The 24,267-nt window shown below is 45.7% G+C and overlaps 1 protein-coding gene across 1 annotated transcript; it reads right to left on the bottom strand.

Annotated features, from left to right (window-relative positions):
- Window positions 1-4,053: 4,053 nt before the first annotated feature.
- Window positions 4,054-11,975, bottom strand: LOC115383395 (uncharacterized). Its single transcript, XM_030085575.1, has 7 exons — window positions 11,826-11,975; window positions 7,253-7,391; window positions 6,600-7,047; window positions 6,168-6,410; window positions 5,042-5,244; window positions 4,781-4,970; window positions 4,054-4,059 (listed from the first exon to the last, which is right to left on the bottom strand). The coding sequence occupies exons 2-7, from the start codon at window positions 7,384-7,386 to the stop codon at window positions 4,054-4,056; spliced, it is 1,224 nt and encodes a 407-aa protein (XP_029941435.1). The 5' UTR covers window positions 7,387-7,391; window positions 11,826-11,975.
- Between the last annotated feature and the right edge of the window lie 12,292 nt (window positions 11,976-24,267).

The raw sequence follows: 24,267 nt of genomic DNA, 5'->3' as shown, positions 1-24,267 counted from the left end.
CTTTTGTTGGTGTGTTTTCTCTTCCTCTGCTCTCACACCCCCCTCCCCTGCTGCCCTCAGCTCCTCTTTTATCTGCATGCATATGAAGGCCTGTCCTCCATCCAGGCTCACCTTCACATGTTAATGACCCGGAGGAAACCCGGAGGACGCCGAGCACGCTGCAGCCCTCAGCTGCGTCACGGCGTTTGCATTCGACGGAAAACACCAGACGACCTGTTGCTTCTCCGGTCGTGTTTTCCCATTCAGACTGAAAAGGCCGTGTGTTTTCCAGATGTGTGGAGAGACCGGAAGGATCGTTCTTGTGACGCTGGGAAATCTCTTCCAGTCTGGAGATATCCATCCTGGTCCTTCGAAGCCGCTCAGCAGTGAAAGTGGTTCGACCCCCCCCCTCCTGTTAATCTGGAGCAGAGGAACGGCCGGAGGTGGAAATGGGCAGTCTGCTCTCTGCGCAGCATCACAATACGCTCTGATCTGATGCTAATGAACGGCAGCAGGAAGCAGCCTGATGTGGACCCAGCAGGGAGGAGGCTGAGAGCTTCAGCCCTAAACCCTGAACCCTGAACCCTGAACCCTAACCCCCAAACCCCGTCTCAGCTCAGACTCGCTTTAGTTTTTAAACTTCAGTCCAATAAACTCACCTTTTGTCACTTAGGTTGGATGAAACATTTCAGAAGATATTTTTATTCTACACTTTTCTATAAATCTGGAGTGAAACCTCGTCGCTCGAGGCTCGCAGGGCTCCTTTACTTCAGGTTGATTCAGAAGATGAATCTGGAGTTTCTGGAGCTTTGCTGGTGTTTGTCTGCCTCCACTATGAACTACTGTTGGTTTGAACTCTGAGGCTTTTGTTTTCTTCTTAAAATTTTCACATAAATATTTGAAATAATTGTTACTTTTCAGATCACATGTTGTAGTTTCGCACTGTTATCACTCTATCATGCTGAAAGGCAGATTAGATATATCACTAGTTGAGCTGATGACTAAAATTTTGATTTAAAAAATCTAGAAATAATAACTAAAGGCACATAAAAATAATGAGGAAACACACCAAAGATAAGTTTTTTTTCCACCTGTTGTCAAGCAGTCTCCACTCTTAGGACATAAAGCAGCCCTGAGGCATGATGATTCCTCCGCCGTGCATCCACTCAGCCTGTTTCCTCTTCTTCACCTCTATTTCATAATCTGACAGGAGACTCTTCTCTATTTTGGCTCAAAGCAGAATTCAATGAAACCTAAAAGTTTATTTGAGTCAGTTTTGAGAAATAAGGTGAGAAGATCACAGATAAAGTGTGACTTTGTCTCCCTCTGGTGGCTCATTTCACAACCCAGACAATGATACTGAGATTTCTGTTTTTGATCATATTAAAAATAATAAATGAATCACAACATATTTCCTTTCCATCAATAAATAACTTTAATGTTTACTTTCTGTACAGTTGAACAATAGTAAAGACACACAGCATTACTCAGACACTGAAGACTTCTCTCATCTCGGTGAACAAACATTCAACATTCCTCACAGGATGGAAACGTTTCTCCACACGGTGACCCAACGCTCGTATTTTATACAAATCATCTCTTAAAGTGCTGCTCAAAGTGCGTCACTGCTGGGTTTATGAACCGTCTCATGATCTGTTTCAGGGTAAAGCAGCGGGCCGATGTGTCCTGATGGGGGTCCAGCAGTCAGACGAGGCCCTGAGGCGTCCACACAGACAACTTTTCTTCAGACATTAAGGCTCATGTTCATTCTCCTCTCTGTGTCGTCCTAAATGTTGCTGAATTATTTACATTTCTAGTTTGATCAGGGCTGCTCTGCTCTGCTTTGATTCGCTTTGTGTTTTTTTTAGCAAAACAATGAAGGCACAAACGAATTCAGTGTAACCGCGCGTGTGTGTGTGTGTGTGTGTGTGTGTATAGCCGCTCGCCACTGTGACTTGATGCTCATTAAAAAGACATAACAGCAACTGTTTGTACCCATAACTAACTAAATGGATTTATTCATCAAAGCTTTAAGACTGTAATGAATCCTGAGTTGAAGACGCTGAGACAAAAAGTTTTGCTGTCAAAATCACTAATTAATGAAATGAGGAATATTTATGGTTCAGTGGAGAGTTTAGGAAAAGCCCTGTCCTGCATTTGAACCCATGACCGTCTCACTGTGAGGCTCTGCAGCAACAGAATAGCATTAAAACTAATTATCACTATGAACTCTTCAAATGGAAAAAAAAACCTCACATTGGTTCAAATGTAACATGAATATTTTACCAGATTCTTAATGAAAGGAGAGGAAAGAGGCCAGTTCTGCATGAAGCTGTGTAGAGCTGGTAGAACATGACTCATCAATAAACACGGCCTCTGTCTGATCTTCCACTGCGTTTCTTTCTATTTTAATTGTAAAACATGAGAAGGGACTTTTTTCTCCTTCAAACTCTTAGTAGAGTCACATTTGTAGGAAAATAAACGTCAATGACCCCAAAGTTTGGATGTTTTCTCTCCATGTTAGTCTAGACTTCAGGAAACTGTCTTATTTCTGTTTTCATTTAAAACTCAACAAAAGATTCAACTGTCTTCCTCCTCTTCCTCCTCCTCCTCCTCCTCCTCCTCCTCTTCCTCCTCCTCCTCCTCCTCCCCTCCTCCCCCCTGGCGGCCGGCGGTCCTCCAGCTGAGCGCCCACTCCCTGCTGGCCATGCCGTCCTGGTTTGCGACTCCCAGCAGCCGGCGGCTGCGATGCCGGGTGGAGAAACACTCCACCCGCCGCTCCTCCTCCTCCTCCACCTTCCTCCTCCTCCTCCTCCCCTCCTCCCCCGTGGCGGCCGGCGGTCCTCCAGCTGAGCGCCCACTCCCTGCTGGCCATGCCGTCCTGGTTTGCGACTCCCAGCAGCCGGCGGCTGCGATGCCGGGTGGAGAAACACTCCACCCGCCGCTCCTCCTCCTCCTCCACCTTCCTCCTCCAGCGGCAGATCCTCCAGGACTGCCTCCAGGCCTGCCACTCCTCCTGCCCCGGCCCCGCCGCCTCCTCCTCCTCCTCCTCCTCCTCCTCCCGGCCGGTCCGGTGGGCCACGGCCACCATCCAGGACGTCTTCCAGGCGGAGAAGGAGGAGTGGAGCTTGTGGAACTGCAGGTGCAGCGGGACGCCAGCGAGGCCCGGCGCTCCAGCGAGGCCCGGCGCTCCTCCCGACGGCTTCTTCACACGCTTCTCTGTCTGCACCTTCACTTTAACTTCCACTGCTTTTTCCTCCTCCTCCTCTTCCTCCTCCTCCTCTTCTTCCTCCTCTTCCTCCTCCTCCTCTTCATCCTCCACAATTTCACTCTCAGGTTTTGCATCTCCTTTATTTTCTTCCTCTTGGTTTGTTATCAGTTTTTCATCTTCCTCTTCTTCCTCCTCCTCCTCCTCCTCCCCCTCGTCTTCATCTTCCTCCTCTTCCTCCTCCACTCCGTCCTCCTCCTCCTCTTCCTCCTCTTCCTCCTCCTCAGTATTGTTTTTCTTTTGTGCTTCATCTTGTTCAGCCTCTTTGTTTTCTTCATCATCTCCCTCTTCTTCGTCTTCCTCATTGTTCATTCTTCTGTTTTGGTCTTTGGATTTAAGCCCCTTGTCATCTTCTCTTCCTTCCTCCTCCTCCTCTTCCTCCTCCTCCTCTTCCTCCTCCTCCTCCTCTTCCTCTTCCTCCTCCTCCTCCTCTTCACTCTTTCCTTTGTATTTTTCTTGATCCTGAGCTTCTTCATCATCTTTATCTTCATCCTCTGTATTTCCTTTGTCCATTTTGTTCTTTTCCTTCACTGGCTCTTCTTCATGTTCATCATCTTCTTTCTCCTCTTCCTCATCTTCCTCCTCCTCTTCCTCCTCATTTTTCTCTGAGCTCTCTTCTTTCTTACTCACTTCATTGATCACACTGTTGTCCTCTTCTGCATCAACAAATTCATCTTCATCTTCTTCCTCCTCTTCTTCCTCTTCTTCTTGTTCTTTGTCCTCCAGCTCCTGGAATGACTCTTCATCTTCCTCCTCTTCCTCATCCTTCTTTTCCTTTTTATCCTTCGCCTCGTCTTCTACTGCTTTCACCACTGAATCCATTTCTTTGGCTCGTGTGTTCTTCTCATTCACCTCCTCCTCCTCCTCATCTTCCCCCTCTTCATCTTCCTCCTCCTCTTCCTTCTCTTTCACCTCTTCCTCCTCCTCCTCCTCATCATCTTCCTCATTTTTCTCCTCCTCTTTCTCCTTCTCCTTTTTAACTCTAATTTCATTCTTCTCTGATGGTTTGGCTTCTGCTTCTTCTTCCTCCTCTTCCTCCTCCTCATCTTCCTCCTCCTCCTCTTCCTCTTTAACTGCAGTTTTATCCTTCTCTGATTGCTCGTCTTCCTCTTTAGCTGCTTCCTCCTCCTCATCTTCGTCCTTTTCCTCCTCATCTTCTTTATTGTCCTCATCCTCATCTTTGTTCTCTTCATCTTCTTCTTCTTCTTCATCATCCTCCTCTTCATCACACTCAGCGGTTTTGTCTTTAGTTTGCTCACGATCATTCTTCTCCTCATTAGAATCTTCCTCCTCCTCCTCTTCTTCTACTCCTTCATCCTCCTCTTCCTCGTTCTGCTCATCCTCCAGAATGCTCTTGTCTGCCTTCTTCCAGAGTTTGACTTCATCTCTCTCCTCCTTTAGTATTTCTTCATTTTCACTGATAGACTCCTCCTCCTCCTCTTCCTCCTCCTCCTCCTCCTCCTCCACTCCTTCATCTTCCTCCTCATCTGCTGCTCCATCCTCCTCCTCCTCCTCCTCTCCCGTCTCCTCCGCCGTGTCTCCGCCCCTCGCCGCCGGTCTGGACGCCGCCCTGGGACTCCTCCAGGCCTCCGCCCACTCCGCCCTGTCCATCCCCTCCTCGTCCCGGTCCAGCTGTGAGGCCAGCCAGAGGTTTCCGGCTCGCCGCCTCCTCTGCAGCGCGGCGCAGTGCCGCTGGTGCGACGCCAGCGACGGAGCCCGCCACCTGAGGAAGCAGGGCGCTCGGGTTCAACAGGCCTCAGAGCCGCTGATGCTCTCCCCTCCTGCCGGACTGACCTGAGCTGCTGGCTGAGGCTCCAGCTGTGGCTCCAGCTGTGCTCTCGCTCCTCCCGGTCCTGGGGAGGGGCAGCGGAGGCCCTCCAGGCCCGGCTCCATCCCGGCACACACACTTCATTTATCCCTGCCGGCGTCTCGTCGTCGGCTTCGGTTTCGGTTTCTTCCGACAGCATCCAGGAATCGTCCCAGTCCTCCAGCTCGTCCTGCCACAGCGGACAGAACACGTCTTAAAGACAAGACGCCAGACGAGCAAACTCTGTCATCGAGCTGACAAGAGGTTTTCATCACAGTGGATTTAAAAATGTGCATTTGTTCATTTCAGTAATGCTCTACATTTACTCTGCTCCACTTACTGAAGTAACTTTAAGAATAAATTGTTCTTACGAGACAAATTTTAATGCAGCATACTTTTTACTTGTACTAGAGCACAATTCAGAAGAAAAAAAGTTAAAAATCATTGAAATGTAAGTTTTAGGCTGAAAGTGCATTTCAAAATATCAATAAAAACAAGATCTCACATGAGTGTCTTGGGTAAACAATGTCGCAGATTTAAAAAAAAGGGAAAAAGGTTTTGTTTGTTTATTTTATCAACTTGTTTGAGCAAAATTATTTTGTAAAGATGTATTTATTTCCAGCCTCATAAAAAGTTACATTGTTCCTTTATGTCTGAATTGTCTCATCTTAATGTAACCACAGTTATTCTCTACTGCAGTAGGTTTAACTCTCAGTACTTATTTACTCTTACTCAAGTTTGTTTGTTTGTTTGTTTGTTTGTTTTACTGCTGAAGCCACAGGCCTTTAACTTGACTAAACTTTCTGGATATTGTACCCACCTCTGGGAATAACAGATAAAAATCCAAACCTTTAAAACACTCATTAAATGTGTTCAGTGCAGTTCGACGGGATTCTTACAGCAGGGTTGAGTCTGATGAGCAACAAGCAGTTTGTTGAAATGAAAACACATGAGACCATTTTAACAATTAAATCACTGGAGCAAAAAAAAAAAAAAAAACTAGAGTATTCCATCAGAATCCCTGATCGGTGTCTGAGCGTGACGTTTCTGCCTCGATTCTGCAGCTTCCGCTCGTCCGTCAGTGACTCAGAAACATCCATCCAGAATACCAACCTGCTCCTCCAGCTGCTCTAGTTCAACAGACTTGTCGCTGAGGACTGGCTGGTACTCAGGCCAAACACAGTCCCAGTCCTTTTTCTGCTGTCTGAAAGGAAAGTTCATGATTTTCCAGGTACCAGCCCAGACCGGGAGAGAGTAAATGTCTATCACAGCATTGCAAACCAGAGTTCTTTCAATAAGGATCTGCCACTGGTATTTCTCGCTCCCCGAGCTCTTTGACTGGGCTGGACTCTTCACCTGGAAACCAGCGAGAACACACAGAGAGAGCGTTTACACAGTCTGACCGTGGTGGTTTTCACGTTACACATTCAGGGAAAGAGAAATCAAGATTCCCTACTTTCGTACCTGATACTGATCAATACATAACAGAAGATTGAAGAAGCGGGTTTCAGGATGTTTCTGAATGTGAACCGTGGGTCAGCGTACCTGTTTCCAGGACCGGCTCCACTTGTGAGCAGGAAGCATGAGCTCCGGCTCCGAGCCGCTCCTCCGGGCCTTGTACTTGGTGTTGGTCGTCAGTTCGATGGCGGTGAAGCCCAGGAATCGGTTTTTCAGCTCCCTGGCTCTCAGGAAGAGGTATTTGGGAGGCTTCAGGCTCATCCAGGAGTCCTTCCAGCACAGGCGGAAGACGTCCACCTCCACTTTACGCTTCTCCCGGCGGAGTCTGGGCGACGCGGACCTCCTGGCCGGAGGCGCAGGCGGAGGAGCGGCCGCCGGTTTGGGTTTGGGTGGAGGCGGAGGCACCACTTTGAACCGGATTCGGGGTTTGTTCTCTGCTTCGCCGCTGGTCGCCTGCCTGAACTCAGACATCTCTACCTTCATCTTGTCTTCGTTGGAAACAAGAGACCAGTGATAGTTCCACTTGGAGAAGAGACTGTGGGATGAAATACAAACAAACACGTTCAGTTATGAAGCTGAAACAATTCTCATTAGACTACTTATACTATTGCTTTTCTTCTTCTCTGAATTCCAATGTTGTGGTCGACTGTAGCTAAAGAGGCGATATCTGAACACACACATCCTCTTTCTTAGACTCTACTTCTCAGGCTGCCACATCGTCAAACTTCCTGGTTCCTCACACTTTGAGGGAGCTCTTCTGCTTCAGCTCGGCTTCCTGTTTGCACTGGTCTGCGATGCTCGCCGCTCTCTTCTCCCACTGGTCTCTCAGCCGGCCGTTGCCGAACGACCTCTGCTTGTCCTTGGAGGACAACATCCTGTCTGCTGGAGGAAGAACACAGTGGACAAGTCACAGTGTGTCAGTTTGTTCTCGTTTTTTATCTATTTATCTATTTTTTGCGTATTGTCTTAAAGGTGCTGTAGGCAGGATTTTGCTAGTCAGTGTTAGTTTTTCTGTGTTTTCTTTGGATTAAATGTTAGAGTATCCATTGATAATCCTTTAGGAGTGTAGCATAATTGCACTACTGCGAGGGCGCAGCGTTTCCATCTGTCTCTGTTCTGAGCTGAAAAGGATTCTCGACCGCTCCCGGTATGTTTGACCAATCAGAAGAGCCCATGAGGCTCTAACCGTGATTGGTCGAGGGGCGTTCGTCGCACGTTCTTGTGGGAGGGGCTTAACTTGCGTAAGGGCGTGATGTCAGAGAAAACAGGACAGGATTGGCTGTGCTGGGTTTCAAATCGCCATCTTAGATGGGTCAAATCGCCATCTTGCTTAGGTAACCCTAAGCAAGATGGCGGAGATGCGGAATCCTGCCTACAGCACCTTTGATGCCAGTTTTCTTCTAGATGCATTGTTGCTGCATTTAAATTCAAAGTGACCCATAGATGAATATGTGGACTTTTGTTTTTCCTGCTTCCACACAGGTGTTTTTTTTTTTATAACACTTTAAACAGTTTTACAGTTTTAATATCAGTTTTTAAAAGTTTGAGATGCAGGCTGGTGTTTTGCTGTGTTTGGGCTGAAAACAATGAGTCAGATCTGGCAACCCTGGAGAAGATGAGGCTTCTCTCCTGGTACCGTGCGTTTATATTGGATTTATCACTCCGGCTCATAGAAACGCCGTCGTTCAACCAGTTTGAAGCAGAATCTGACCCAGAAGGAGAGATTCCTCAACATTAGTCTAAAATATTGTGTTTCTGAATGTTACTTAGTTTGGTCGTATGTTTTGTTACACTTACTTCCAGGTAGCTAACGCTGTCAGGGTAATTGTTGTTTTCAGAAAATGCCAGTGACTCTGAAATGGATGTTTTTCTCCCTTTAAAAAGCAGCTACCGGTGACAGTTTGACAGAGGATCATTTTCCATCATGTCTGCTGTGAACCGATTCTGAGTTCTGCCACCAAAGTATGTCTAGAATAGTGTTTTAGGCATTGACCTGGTTGGTCATAAATCACTGTTAAATTACACTTAAGCAATTTAATTACATGATTTTCATCCCATTATTCAATCAATTGTCAGAATTTAAAAAAAAAAAAAAAAAAAGGTTGATTACAACAGTCATGGATAGCTGCAGCCCTGATCACACTGACTGAATCCAGGTGTGGTTTTTATTATTCTGTCTGAGTGGTGCAAAACGAAGAAGAAAGGCAGTTTAATCCAGCTTCAGTGTTTCCAGTTTACTCGTATCCGGATGGTTTTATTCCAGAAACACAGCACCCGCTACATGAAAACTGCACAGCATGTGCTATTTCTTTGTGTACGGAGAGAGTTTTCAAAACATTGCTGTTTAGAAACTACAGAAACTTTATGAAAATGCAAAAACAATACGTTTTCACTTGAAACATCGTCATGCCATGTTTGGTTGAACATATTTAGAAATTGAGTGTAATCGTTCATTGAAAATGAGTGTGAAGCATCATGTTGTTTGTCATCCAGTAATAAACAGGAGAGTGATTTGAACCTGTGTTTGGTGGATTCCCTCAGCGCTGCGGCTCGTTTAAGGCTGAGTGTCCGGCTGCGACTGGAGACGCCTGGAGGCTAAATTTAACCCCGGCTCAGCAGCAACAACAACCAGAGGAAAACACTCTGTGAAGCCCGACGCTCTTTTACCGTTCAGAAATCAGTGATTTCACATGAAGAACAAAAAAAAATGTGATCACGTCACTGAACACAAGCAGGAGGATTCTGTTCTGAGAGGTTATGATGACGATGGTGAAATAATCCGTCAGCGTCTCGAGGCCTAAAGTTTCAGACTGTAATCCCTGAATGCCGGGGACTTAACGGTGTCTGAGTTGATAAACGAGGGAGACTTAACTTCATAACGATGATATAAAATTAGGAAGTGAGCTCAGGCCGCCTCCATACACAGGAAGGATGAGACAAGTCCCCACTGAAAACTAACCAGAATCAAGTAACTGCGAGATGACGCCAAAATGCTTCAGCTCTCCTCTGACACATCTGTCGCTGAGCTTCACCGTGAGCGTGCACAGTAAGCGGTTCTTCAGTGCAGCGATCAAGACCTTTGTGCCAAAACACTGAGCTGAAGCACAGACATGAATGTGATACTGATCTCCAGCTATCAAGAAGTTACTTAACAAGCAGTCCCGAGAGCGAGCGGCGTTAAAGAGCTCGCTGATCGCCACGTTAGTCTTACTCAGTAACCTCGGCTGGAGGTGAACCTCCGCCTCTGGCGTTTCTCTGACTGTTCTGAAAGCTTCAGTGTGGCTGTTATTCCCGTCACAGGTGAAAACACTTGGCGAGCAGAGCTGCGTGACAGAAGCCTCAAGCAAACCTGAGCTTCAAGTGAAAACCGGCTCAATAACTTTTTCATTAGACTCATATTTACTGAGGAACATCCACCATCCATCAGAATAATAATGGATTCCTCAACATTACCGTCTGCCCGGAGGTTATGAATGAGTCTCTCACCCGAAGGAGACGCCACAGCGGCGTCAATCCGCCGGAGGTGAAGGTGAAACGGGGGTGTTTACCGTCGCGGCCTTTGGAGGTGAACTCACTGCTCCGACCAACACGGTCGCAAGACCTCCAGCAGACGGTAAACTTTATGTTGCAGCTTCATCTTATAGCTTAATCTTCACGCTGTGTGTGAACTGCATGAGAACCAGAACTTAACACCTTTCTAGGGTCACCCAGGGGTCACAAGTGACTGTGGTATACATACTGGAACTGCATATGCATGAAATGAATATTCAGTGTATTCAGGAGGGATGAAACAGAACTCGAGAGCTGGAGACACTTCAGCTGATTTCTGGGTGGTTTAAGTCATTTAAGATGCAGAAACAGTCAAACGGTGTGTCTGGAGCTCATGAAACAGAGATGTGAGGAATCCTGAGAGGATAAGGTTTATTTCATCCCAAACACAACCTGGAGAAATGTCTCCAGTGGATGAAGCTGTGTGACAGAACGCACAGTCAAATCAACACAACTAGAAACAAGCATGTCTCCATTGTTGTATATTAATTCAGTGTCTTGTAGAAACTTAGCAATCCAGTCATGTAGTCTCGATCCCATAGCGCTAGCAACGTCGAGCTTCCTTAATCTGGCTGCCAAGTTTAGCTGATGTTAGCGAATGCCACTGGTACTAACGTGGCTAGCTAATCAAGCTAAGTGGTTAACCACAAGTAAAATTGAAGATCTGAAGATCCCAGCCTCTAACTTCAGCGTTTCCTCATCCAGTTTCAAATTTTTACACACGGTCCACCATTGAATCATCCCGACCATGTCGAAGGGTCTCAACAAAATAAATTCATGGTGGTCTCTGAGGTTATGTAGCGCCTGCTGCGCTGTGGTTTGACACTGGAAGCTCAAACCAACCCGTCCAGGTTAGCAACACTAGCTAGGTGGAGCAGGTCTTAGCCAAAGCTCCATTAAAAGTAAACACTAGATTTTACTGTCTGAAAACTGACATAAATAAAAAAAAAAAAATCGATCAGTTCATCTGTCAGTTCAAACAAAATGTCAGCGTGAAAGAGAAAATACATGTCTAATGTATTCAGTGTGGTCATGGAGGAGTGAGGGACAAGAGAAAAATGGCATTTTAGGAAAAACTCCAGATATATTTGGTATATTTAAAGATATTTTAAATCAAATTTTGGTGTCAGGACAAATAGAATTGACTTAAAACCTTAATGGTTTAATATTATACAGGACCTATATGAAATTTCAAGGGCTGTTTTGGTCAAATATTTACAGATTGTACTTTCTGATGGACCATTATTCAGGTAAAATCCACACTACTATAGAAACAAAAAAAAAATATTTAAAAACTCTTATGATTTATTCATAATCTCCTATCACAACAATGGAGGATGGGATCTACCCCACTGAGAATAAGCCTGTTTTCTACATTAAACAATAGACTAAAATGTTGCGTGGAGCCTCTAAATGTCAAAGAGGAAACCTTTCTATGAAACATTACCATTACTTCCTTCAGTAATAGCGGTGACCTCTGAGATCTTCTAACATCGGCTGTGTTGGTTCTCTTTGTTGTTCAAATGATTTACTTTTCATTCCTTCTTGTCATGAACTTCCTTCCTGGATCACATGGCCGTTAGCATGCACGGCTCTTCGCTTAGCATAATCACTTTCCTTCCAATAACAACAAAACATGTGAGGCTGTTTCATGTCTAGACAAACAAAAATAATAATGCAGTTTTAAAAAATTACAATAACAACATGAAAATGTTTGAAAATGAATGTTTTTTAGTGAAAAACTTTAAAAGAAATGAGTCTCACCTGTAGTCTGGGTCTCACTCAGTGTTTCTTTGTGTTTACATTCCCTGCAGGAGCCAGCATATAAAATGTATCTGTCTGTCTGTCCACCTGTCTGTCTGTCTGTCCGCCTGTCTATCTGTCTATCTGTCTGTCTGTCTGTCTGTAATCTGTACAGCAGCTACACTGCTGCCTGTCTGCGTCTCTCTCTGTCTGCGGTCAGGTTTTAGCAGCACACTCCCATCATCCTGTGGAGTTCCTGCCTGGTCCGGCTTCCCCCCACCCGTCACTATTTTTACATCCCACGTTAACGGATCCATAACGGCACCCCTAAATTTAGAGCCACGCTGCGGCATGGCGGTCGCGGGGACGAGCAGCCCGGAGTGTGGAGAAGAGACGTAAACTGAGGGAAAACTCCCGAGTGAAACAGATCTGACCCGAGCAGGTGCGTCGGCCATGACAGTCATGGTGGCTGTGAGTTTGTGGAAGCCAGATTTATTTTATGAACACACCAACATGACTTTGACAAAGATCCAGCTTGTAGCTCCGCCTCCACACATGGCTGACGGGCTGGCAATCGGCCAATCACTGGAAGGACCGTGAGACAGCTCCCAGCCCAGTGTAGCAGGCATTCAGGGTCAGGAAACATGTGAACATTTTCCCTTTGGCAGCCATGCTGGGAATGTTAATGGTGTGTGTGTGTCTGTGTGTGTGTGTGTGTGTGTGTGTGTGTGTGTGTGTGTGTGTGTGTGTGTGTGTGTGTGTGTGTGTGTGTGCATAAGCATAACATAAAGTTATATGCTGTGTTATATCATCTTTGGTTTTGTTTTGGTTCTTGCATATCTTCGTGCTCATTTTTACTTCGACAGGCTAACAACAGTTGTTTTATGTGACGTTCTCCACACAATACACACAATAACATTTTATTCTAGAGCATTCGATGATGGCTCAGTCAAAAATAGTTTGCGTATGAATCATGTAGCCTCAGCTGTGTCCACTGGCAGCGGACACGACGCCATGTGACACGATGCTATAGAAATTGTGAAAGGATGGACAGCTGTTGCTTCAGTATTTTAAATAATAAACAGTCTGTGAGCTTCCAATCCCAGTTTTACCAACAACAGATCGTATTTCCTTCAAGTGTCAACATTATTTATCAGACATGGCGTTCAGCTGCAGTCCTGGCTAATAATAATGTCTGTAAACAGCTTTATATTTTCAGCAGAACAAACTGAGGATGTGTCACAATGATCCAATCAGCGGCCCGTCTCACACGCTTTACTGTGGGTTCTGGAGTCTCCTTAGAGACTCAGCAGGATTTTTACTCTTGCAGGTCATTTTATTTTGGCAGGGGGAGTCCAGCGCTGTAACAGGATCCTGCTGCTGATGGCAGGAAACGGTTTCAGATCAACTTGAGCCTCAACAAGCCCACACCGTAACGCTCTCAGATGATCACATGACTCAGAAAAACATGTGACAGCATCACGAATGTGTTACAGCATCTTTCTTTCTTCTCCACATTCACCTGCTCACATAAAATTGTACCTGTGTTGTGCTTTTTGCAGGATTCTGATTGGCTCCCCTGGCTTTCTGCTTCTCCTTACAGCGCCCTCTACAGGTTTGAGGTGTTCCTTGTAGCTTTTAACCAGGTTTTCATGTGGAGGTGGAGTGACTTCTTTCAAATTCAGAGCACTATTTATTCCCTCAAAATCCAGTGAGTGATCGAATGGATCTGAAAGAAAGTTGAAGCACTTTCAGAAAGCGCTTTACAAACCACAACAGTCTGACCTCCACCGGTGAAATCAAATCAGTACCACTAATCGCAGCTTCGGCGTGGCACCTGTTGTAAAATTAAGAGTGTAAAAATATATGAGTGACTGAACATTCTCTCGTTGGGCTGCTGAGAAAAAAAGTCTAGTGTGGCACTAAACTCGCCACTCACTATATTGATTTAAAAAAATATTTACAGTCGTAAATGTTGATTTGATTCTCATTAATAGTAATCAAAAGGAAATAATGTAACAGAGCATCAGAGATGAACGGTGAAGCAATGGAAGAAACCTGGTCTGATGAATCAACTACAGTCCACTTGTGAGTGGAAACAAGTAAGCAGTGTTTGTTTGCTTTGTTTCCAATTATATTGACTCATACTTTGTTTTTTTCTTTTATCCTTGCAGGGTTTTACCTCTGGAGATGCCTGAACCCTCCTGAGATCGGATATTTTCCAGTTTGCCTCTAATGAGACATGGTCTTTGTTTCTTTGAAGTCCACGCATTGTGTTTGTTTTTTTTATTTAATGTAACTTTAGTTTTGCTTTTCAGCTTTATTTTAGTTAATCAGAGATCACCTACAAAGTTCTATATAAATGTATTGCAGACAATTCAGGTTACTCAGCAGATCTCAGTCAGGGTGAGTTTCTCCAGGTATGTGAGCCCCGATCTGCTGTTTCACCTCTGTGATTTCAGCTGGTGTGGAATGCCTCACTGAGTCCTCAGGACAACCGGACAGAAGTCGATGTGTTCAGTTTAGAAATGTGACCCTCTGATGTCTAAACTACTTCAATCAGATCTCGCTTGTGTGTTTGTGTCATACTAAATACGTCCACAAGATGCTCTCATTGAGTTTCTTTCATATCATTGAGAATATTCTTGCTAAAAAAAAAGGTTCAGACCATCCTGAAAGCTCATGGATCGATTGATTTTCCAGCAACACTCAAAAAAGTCTCAAATGAGCAAAGTCAGGAAATAAGCAGAAGCATTTTTTTTTAAAAGCTTTAATCAAATAAATAGCAAATGGTATCACATTGGTTTTCATATTTAAGATTTGTTGTCTGTTTATGTCATTCCAATCTTTCTAAAGACTACAGTTCATTCAGCATTTTCTCTGTGCCACACTCACATAGATGTTTGTGTGTGTTCTCTAATGTCTAATACTTTAAAATACATTCTCAAATACAGTGAAGACAGAAAACCTGTACATTAGAATATCCTATATGTTGATCATATCATTCACATTATTTGACTGAGCCATGATGTCCTCTATCTGGTTTTGGGTCCATTCATCGGCTGGTACAGAGGAAGGAGGAACTTCCAGGACTCGCTCCAGCCGGACAGCGACTTACAAGACTTCTTCTTCAGACTGGCGGATGAGACCAAGAACCTCCAGGATTCGGCCCACTCCTCAAAGAACTTCTCGTCGGTGTCGTTCTGAGGCTTGACCTTCTTCTCAGAGCCGAAGCTCTTCTTGGGACGCGGCTGTGTTTTGCCCAGCAGGTGGCATCCCGCCCACTTCTTCTCTGACTGCTTCTCATTCTCGATGCTGGAGAACAAATGCTTCTTGGCCTTTGCCTTGTGTGTCATGATCACTCTGGGGTCGGTGGGCTGCTGAGACTTACTTTTGGTATTACTGTGTGCGCCTGCGCCCTGCAGCAGCCGATGGGAGTTCACCCAAGCCCTGAAGGTTGCAGGATTGTTACTGAAGTTGAGTGAGACTTTGACTGGCATTTTATGTCCCCTCCTCCACATCACTGTGTAACAGGAAGGATTGGGATGGGACTCCACCCAGTGCTGTTCCATCTCTGGCATCGGATTTGCGAGCCGGAACGATCTTCCCCACTTGGCTCCATTCAGAGTTACGTTGGTAATTTGCTGCTGATTGCTGTTGCTCGGTTTCTTCACGGTTACTCCCAGAGAGCTGTAGTTATAGGTCTGATGGGTGAGGAGTGGCCCGGCGTTCCATGAAGGCCTCCACTCCTTCTCAGGGAACCTCTCCCTGAACATCTGGCTGTCAAAAGACCTGCTCATTTTACCTTTGGCTCTCTGCAGGGAAACTCTCTCTCTCAGGGGATGGATCTCCATCATTGTATCCACCCAGCTCTCTCGAGCCTGCTGTGCAGACCGGTGCAGGGTGTGGTTGGTGGAGCACCTCCAGGCTTCCCTCCACTGAGTGAAGGAAGGCCTGTCATGGTGGAACTGACTTTCCGACACCATCCAGGCCGGCTGCCAGTCGGAACTGGCCCTGAAGTGTCTTCCTTGTCTCCAGGAGTTGTCAGGATGGTGAGCAGTCCTGTCGGATGTTGTTTGGCTGACCTGTGCCCTTCCGGGTTGGGATCCGGGTTGTCTCCTGAAGAACCTCCAAGACTCGCCCCAGCCAGGTTCCCCACTGGGCCCGTTCTTGGGACGTTCCACAGGCGCGAAGTGGTCCCGGTCTGCAGCTCGATCAACACGGACTGGGACTACGGAGGGCCAGTCCTGCTGCCACATGTCCGGCTCCTGGTGCAGAGAGTGTTTGGGAGATTTCCACGAGTCCTTCCACTCTGAGGCAGTGGGTTTCTTGTCTCCAGATTCTCTGAAAGGCTGTGAAGGGTTAATCCTCATTCTCCTTCTCTCCATCCTCTTTCTGTGTTTGATTAGCTTCCAGGAATCCCTCCATTCTGAGGAAGGCAGCATTTTCTCCAGGTTCTTCAGAAGGAACAGTCCAGATTGGGTCAGGTTCCTCCTCGGCTGGTACAATACATCGTGCTTCAGCTGCTCGTAGAACGGATCGACTTCTTCTGGTTGTGAAGAATGTGCCTTTGTCGTGTTGTTCATGCTCTTAGCTCCACAGGCAGTCTCCATACTTGGTGGCAATTCCTTTAGGAGCTTCTGCATTTCTTCACACGGCTTTGAGTTGTTTTTGGTGACCTGCCATGACTTGCTCCACTCCGAGAGTTCCTGCAGCTCGTTGCAGAGCTGGAGGCAAAGATCTCTGTACTTCGGCTCATATGATAGAGACAGAATTTTGTGGAAATCTGACTCTTTTTGCTTTGTGTGATCATAGCTGGTGTGACTGCGATCGTGGGCATCAGCCTTCTTGTGATCGTTGAAGCCCGCCATGGCGGCTCTCCATGAATGAAGCCACTCTTGGGGGGCATGCTTTACAAGTTTAGGCTTGGTATTGTTGCCGCCCTGGTAGTTGACAAACCTCCAACATTCGTCCCACTCGGAGTGCCCCTCACCTTCCTGCTCGCTGACATTAGACTCACTCATTGAAGCGACGACGTGGTCCTGATCGGAAGGCTTGGTGGCTCTCCACGAGTCGCTCCACTCGGAGGTGTACCTGCTTTCGTTGTGGTGCTGCGTCTCCACCAGGGTGGCGAAGACTCCAAAATGGGCCATTTCCTCTCCATTTCCAGACTTGCTCTTCTCTTCGCCCCTTCTCCTCCAGGACATCTGCCACTCGTCGTGGGGAAGATGAAGGTCCAGCTCCAGTGAGTCCATCATCCTGTAGTCCTGTTTCCACCACAGCTGAAGGCTGTGAGGATCCATCTTGTTGGGCCCATTGGGCCAAGGTTTCCCCTCCTCAGAGGACGGCTGCTGGGTGACAAACATCCAGCACTGGCCCCAGTTAGCCGGGGAGCCCTCTGCTGGCGGAGGCACGCCTTTGTTGTACTTCCACGACTTCCCCCACACCATGGCAGAGGGCTGGCTCTGGCCGATGGACATCAGTAACTGCATCCTGGTGACGCTCTTGTCCTGCACCTTTTTCTCCTTGGAGCTGGGAGATGAAGAGGAAAAGCTTCTGCTCTGAGCTGCTGGTCTTCCAAGTGGAGCTGGAACTGCGGGACGAGGTGTGCTCATGGGTTCCTTGCTCTTCCAGATATCGTCCGTCTTAATTTCCACGCGCTGACGGGGTTTTGGCTCCACTCTTTTGTATCCTCCAAGTCTGGCAGCCAGACGGCCTGCCCAGTCCTCGTTAATGCTGCGGAGAAAGAAACAGGGAAAGATAAAACCTATGAAAACCATCTTGGTTCAGAAAATAAATAAATGAGGCAGAAAAAAGTTTCAATATTTCAATAAAACACATTTCAATACTGTATGCAATTAAATTTCATTCAGAAAAATTCAAATATAAACTAAGGTTCAGTGAGCAGGCCTTAAAGTGCATTTTATCACTGTAGGAGGGAAATAAAGTTGATCAGTACTTCAGTAGAGAAGAGATGATGCACTGAACAGACATGTCCTGCTTCTCCACACACACCCTGACATGCATGTTTCTGCAGAGTGATCTCTGGAGATCAGCAAGAGGTGTCAGTGTGTTGGGAACTGGATCCTCCATGACCGTATGGTTTATTTAGGTATGTGCCAGTGAGGTAATGTTACAGAGTGATAAAAATAGAAGCTACAAGTGGGTTTCTATTCCTATATGGGAAAGTAGGACAGCACATATCTGAGGATCATGGTTTTTTGTTTGTAATTATCTGGTGTTCTTCAGTTAAAATTTAAATGCAAAATGTTCAGTATGGAAATCATTTTTATGTTTACACTGTTTATGCACAATACTGACAAGTCAGAGAAACGGAGTTAAAGTGTGAAGTGTGACTTAATAAATTCCACCTCTTTGCCATAAATACATTTATTTTTAAATTTCCACTTATTTAATAATTAGTTCATTTAGACATGTTACAACTATTATAGTAAGACTAATTATCTGCTGAAAAGATATAAATAAATACATACATGTCTGTTAAATAATGTAATACTTAAAAGAAAAGCTGGAGTGCACTCGCTTTGGTTGACCAGGAAGTTTTTCTTCACTCTAACTTCATATTTAAACTACAAATTATGTAAACTAAGTAAATGAAAGATTTAATCGAGTCAATCTTAAATATAGTTTATTTTGATTAAATAACAAGAAAACAAACTACAGTCTATTGGTTGGGTTTAAAAATGTCTTGATCTCTACTCTAAGAGTGTGTGATTTACACCTAGTGCCTCATAACTGCTGCATAAAAAGAATTTTTGAATTATTTCAAACACTTCTGACACTTCTCATCATAAACACTGACTTCTGGCTGGTAATACATAACATAACCAGTGATTTAAATTCACTATCACTGTGATCTAAAGAGGTCAGAATTCACTTTGTGGGAACTGGATGACATCCATTCATCTGTTTTCCATAATAACTGTGAGACAAACTTCACTTTGAATCATTAAACTATGATTTGTGTTGCAGTTCCTTATGAAAGAGCAAGTAAAAACACATCTGCAAAGAAGCAGCAGCTTGGTGTCAAATGTGATGAACAGAAAGCATTTCATGCTTCAGGACTTTGAGTCCCAGCTGAGAACTCTCTCTGCTGCCGCCTGCTGGTGAAGCCACAGCACTGCTGCATGTCACCCTGTTAGAAACCTGCATCTTCCCAGTTATCCTGTTTTCCAGTGTGACCAGAGATGAATGGCTCATGAAAATCCATCAGATTCATCGACGATGTGAATTTCATACAGCACCAAAGACAAAAGCCATTACAGTGTTCTGCAGCAGCTGAGGTTATGGTGCAACACAGCAAAAGAAAGCTATTCCAACCACCGTTTGGAGGGACGAACTGTGCGTTTGCTGCAGGACAAACAGTGGAACAAGTGCTGAGAGCACCAGAAAATCATTCCATCAGTTACATTATTTGCACCTCTGCGGGTCGGTAGCGATCATTTTATCATTCTTTCATTGCACAGAGATGCAGTGCTGTTTAATCTTGGACTGAACCTGCTCAGATCTGATCCAGTCCAGACTGAATGGTGAAGACTTTATGAAAATTAAGTTGTTTCAGAAACCATCAAGGTTCTATTCTACGGGTCTGTTTCCAGTTTATGTTCAGATTCAGGAGTTATTTACAGTTTTGAACTAAAATTAAAATCTGAATCTCTGCAGCTCTGCGCTCGCTCTGAATCCTATTCCTGATTCATTGAGTTTTCTAACTACAAAGCAAAAGAAGATGCATACATGCAGGTGTGTGTACACATCGCTTTAAATCTGGGATGTTTAGCCTTTCAGTCTGTGAGCTGCACACACACACACGCACACACAGGCTGAGTGTGTGAGGTCTCACGTGGGCAGAGCGCTCCTCTCTATGCGTTCCTGCTCCAGCATCATCTTCTGGTCGTACTCTCTGGCTCGGATCTCCCACACGTTCTTCATGATGGAGGCGTCGCACCCGACCACCTCCGGGTTCTTGTCAGTCGACATCTTCAATCGTCTTTGAATCCCCTGCACATCCACACACACAAAAACACACACACACAGAAGAAGAAGCAGTACCATTAAGTCCAGTCTGTCTCGGGGTCTCGGGTTGGCTGCCTCTGATCTCCAGAAGGAGCTTTACCTTGCAGTGATAACTTGAAATCTGTGTGGAGATGCTGCCGAGAGCTCCTCCTTTATACTGTGAGTGCTGCTGGTGCTGGTGCTGGTGGTGGTGGGGGGGGGGGGCTGTCCCTTCTAAAAATATAATACCCTCCAACAGACACCCACACACACAGGAAGATCTATTGCTCTGTTTAAATTACACACGCCACATTCCAACACACATCCTGCTCCTGCTAAACTTCTTCACACCGAACTGAAGGTTTTTTCCTGTAAAATGGTCTTTTAAATTGGTGTTTGCCATTAATGACACACATTGGTGGTAAAGTCCAGTTCATAAGGATTTCAGTGATGCTGCTTCCCAGGAAGGTGATATCCCACATATACAAGGAAGGAAAAATAGAATAAATCTGAAATCATATGAATGGAGAAATTGTGTGTGTGAATCTGAAAAAAGAATTGACAGTGTGTGAGAGTGTGAAGGAGGCTCGACCGGATGGAGTCTGGTGAAAACAAGGGTGTGTCTGCAGCGTCTGTCAACCTGGACCAGAGAACAGCAGATGAGCCAAAAATGATTCTGTTCAGTACAAAACTGTGATAAAGTGACTGGTGACTATTGGCTCAGTGTTTATAGAGATTTATGATGTCATTTATACAGTTACTGCCAGGATTTGCTCCCTGATACTTTCAATGTGCCTTTTCTCTGTTTCGGTCAAAACTGTTGTCGACATGCACAGCATGTTATGTTAGCATCCTTAAACCCAGTTAGCAGCCTTAAACCTTGTTACCAGCCTGAGACCCTGTCAGCAGCTTTGAACTCTGTTAGCACAACTGCAGCTCTGAGCCCAGTTGGTAGCCTTAAACCCTGCCTACATGCAGCTACTTTCAGCTGGTTGTTGCGTCGCCCATCAGTCAGACTGACCCTCAGAGAGCCGACAGCTGAGCTAATCCCACAGAGCAACACCGGGATGAACTGACAGGAGGGCATTATTGACACCTGGAGGCCGAACTGAACCAGCAACTGATTATTTTCTATTTGTTTTCAGCAACTCGTAAAGTTCCTCCACTACCTTTTAGTAAGTGGAACTGGAACATGTGTTCTGTTTTCTAACAGATGGCGGAGCAGCAGCTTCACTGAAACCGAGCGCTGCTGTTACACACCACACAGAAACAAGCTGCTGTTTTTATAGATTTTGTGGTTCAGTGGGTCACTCGTTCATAAGGGGACTTCGGTGTCTTAATAGAGCAAACGGATCAATAACATGAAGTTCATCCGAGGGAGCGGAACAGACGCCGCCCGGATCCGGGGACGGCGCTGTGTACATACAGTATCAGGTTAGAATGGGGTTAGTCATGGTATGAATGTCTCCTGCGGTGTCCTCGCCCCGTCAGCAGCCTGAACCGAGCTGCCCTGAAGGGCTTTCCTGTGATTTTGAGGTTTGGGACTGGATTATTGCGTTTGATGGATCAACAGGTCTTCGCTCCTGTTAATGGGTCTCCAGTCACGTTGAGCCGCCTGCCGTCGGTCCGCTGAGGCCTGGCGCTGACCGCCGCTGCCGTGTGTTATTTGAGGTTGAGGTTTTATGGTTGCGCATATTCAGCTCACACCCACGGCCATAAATGTATAACGGACGGCCGAGCTCAGCAGGCTGCGGATTCCTCTGAACACTCGCTCAAGGTGTCTTCTGTTTCAGCCTTTCATGTTTATGTCCTACATTTCTTTTTCTTTTTTGTTTTGGATCAACTTTTCACTGATTCTTCACTGTTTTCTTACTTGAGAGTGCTTTGACCTCTGACCCATCACCTGTCTGCTTTGACCTTCTGTTCCACGAGTTCAGTCTGCCTTCAGGAAAAAGGTATTCTGGGAATTTACAGTACTAAAATTAAATGGAGGAACAGAAATAGAAAAAAACAGTTTCTTCTCTGCTGGCTGGTCCAGCAGACTGTGTCATGTTCAAGGTCAGAGGTTGAGCTTCATCCTCGTCTTCATGTGTCAGAGAGTCCTTGTAGAGCAAAATGTCCTTTTCTGCTAAATGACCAGGAACAGCAGAGGAAACCCTCTCAAGGGGACAGCTGTGGCTCGGTGGGTAGAGTGGGTTAACTTTCAGATGATTCCCCCAAACTGCTCCCAGTGAGCAGTTTGCATGGCGGCCGCCTCCACTGGTGTGTCAATGTGTGTGTGAAAGGGTGAATGTGATTGTCAACGTGAAGTGCTTTGGGGACTGCTTCAGGTGGAAATCCACCGACCAAGATTCAATCAGAAAGAAGCTTTCAGCTCCTCAGACGAGCCAGGATGAGTCCAGAGAGAACAATGAACATAATCTGCAGCTAATTTCTTTGACTAAGTGAAGAGCTGAAGGACAAAGTGAAGAAGATCCAGGCAAGATGGAGAGGCAGACATGGAAAAAAAAAGGTTAAAAAAACAATTACAGACTGAAAGAACGTCTGGTAGATCAATCCAACACGTAGGAAAGATTCATCCTGAAAGGCTCAGACTCATTGGCACAGAATAGGAAAGGAAACACGGAGACTTTCTCATGGAAGAAAAGAAATAAAACCTCCAGAGAAAAAAGAAAACCTGAGCAGTTCCTTCGACACATGGAATAAAGATCTACTGGAGACACGCTGAAGTGTAATGAGGCTGTGGAAGTCAGGAAGCACACCTGAGGAGTGTGTCAACTTGAAATGGTTGTTTCCTATTTAACCATTAACCCACCTCATGGACTACAGCAGGATGGACGTCTGGACCTGTTTTTGCTTCCAGAAACTGTGAAGAATTCAGGATGTGTTTACACAACAATGAAAATGGGTGAACATGATGATATTAGAGCCGCTGGTTAAATGAAGACACAGTGTGCGAAGAAAAGCACTACATCCGTGAAATCCACTGTCGACACAGCAGATGCTCCTCTCACCGCAGTCGGTTTGAGCGCAGGTTCCCTGATTCCACCTCCACCCGTCATGCCAGACACATCAGCTCTCAGCGCCTCCATGGCTGGAATAACAAAGAGCAGCAGTGACAGCTCAGCTCAGCTGCTTGTAATGAGGAGAAACCCGGCGAGGAACCTGAGAGGAGGCAGAGCGGAGCTCCGGCTCGGCGGTTCGGGAGGTTTTCTACTGCTGCTGGGCGAAGGACTGTCACCGAGAGAAGTCTGCCCACTTCAGACCTGCTAAAGAGGTGTCAGAGGTCAAATCCTGAAACCTGAATCGATACTGAGATTTGTACCTTTTGTGAATTGTTGCGTGTATTTTTATTCACAGTTTACACCATTTCAACCTTTCCCAACAAGCACTGGAGGATCTGACTTGGCCTCCATGGTCAGAAATCAGTGATTAGCCTCTCTGCAGCTCCGAGCAAACTGTTGCTGAGGAACTTTGACCGGGGGGCGGGACAAGAAACCCAAACTACATTCAGGAGAGTGAACAGTATGTACTAATGTATGACCCACATCCTCCGACATATACGGCGGAGATCCTGCGCCGTGACCGATTTATAGGGGAGATATTTATGTGATAGGCAGATGGACTGACGGTTTACAGGGTGGGGGGGTAAAAATAGAGCCGTACAGCCTGTTCCCCGTCTCCTCTGTGACATACATACTGACACATAGCTCACATTCATAAACAAATGCAGTGAGACGCTTTCTTTTCAGTATTTTCAGTCATAAATACAGGTTCTTTGGTAAAATCCGCACTGTGTACGAATGCCTTGGTCCTCTGAGGGACTGGAGATCTGACTCTGCAAACGGAGGACGGATGTTTACTGTAATTCATAAAAAAGAAAGAACGTGTGATGTTGTAATTCATTCATAACTGTAGGATCTCACTTCGCTCATCTTCTCTGTTCACACACACACACACACACACACACGTCAGCGACCCTCAGCTTCCATCACATTAAGAAGAGCCGTGGCAGCAGCAGCGTCCACAGCAGTTCACATTTCAGAAATGTCATCCTCCAGAGAGAACCCAGCGTTTACTGCCGGCTGGCTGAAGTAGGTCGACCCGACTCCATCAGGACATTCGCTCAGAAGCTGCTCCGATAGAATGATAGCAGATAAAGATGTGAGATACAGACACCACACAGCTGAATGGTTGGAGTTTTTCATGTGAGAGGATGTGTGAGAACAGATTCTTGGTTTATTTTATCATGGGACAAATAAACTGATTATTTGCTGATTAAATCAAAGAATTTCCATGTCGACCCCGATCCGATCAGATCATCCCTCTTACTCTTACACCTGGTGGAACAGCTAAACCTTTAGGCCACTTTCAGACACGTTGAGTCACAAACTACTTCAGTTTCATATTTGACAGAGATCAGAATCACGTGTAACTGAACTTTTTGGAT

The sequence above is a fragment of the Salarias fasciatus genome (assembly GCF_902148845.1).
Source record: "Salarias fasciatus chromosome 7 unlocalized genomic scaffold, fSalaFa1.1 super_scaffold_4, whole genome shotgun sequence".
Classification (NCBI taxonomy): Eukaryota; Metazoa; Chordata; class Actinopteri; order Blenniiformes; family Blenniidae; genus Salarias; species Salarias fasciatus.
This window is presented reverse-complemented; position numbering and strand designations above follow the sequence as displayed.

Bases quoted from the DNA above. Each gene is read 5' to 3' on its own strand.
- LOC115383395 (XM_030085575.1), bottom strand. From the start codon at position 7,386: ATGTTGTCCTCCAAGGACAAGCAGAGGTCGTTCGGCAACGGCCGGCTG. The intron at 7,048-7,252 runs GTGAGGAACCAG...TTCATCCCACAG, and splicing joins CAGAAGAGCTCCCTCAAAGT to TCTCTTCTCCAAGTGGAACT. The intron at 6,411-6,599 runs GTACGCTGACCC...GCTGGTTTCCAG, and splicing joins GGAGCCGGTCCTGGAAACAG to GTGAAGAGTCCAGCCCAGTC.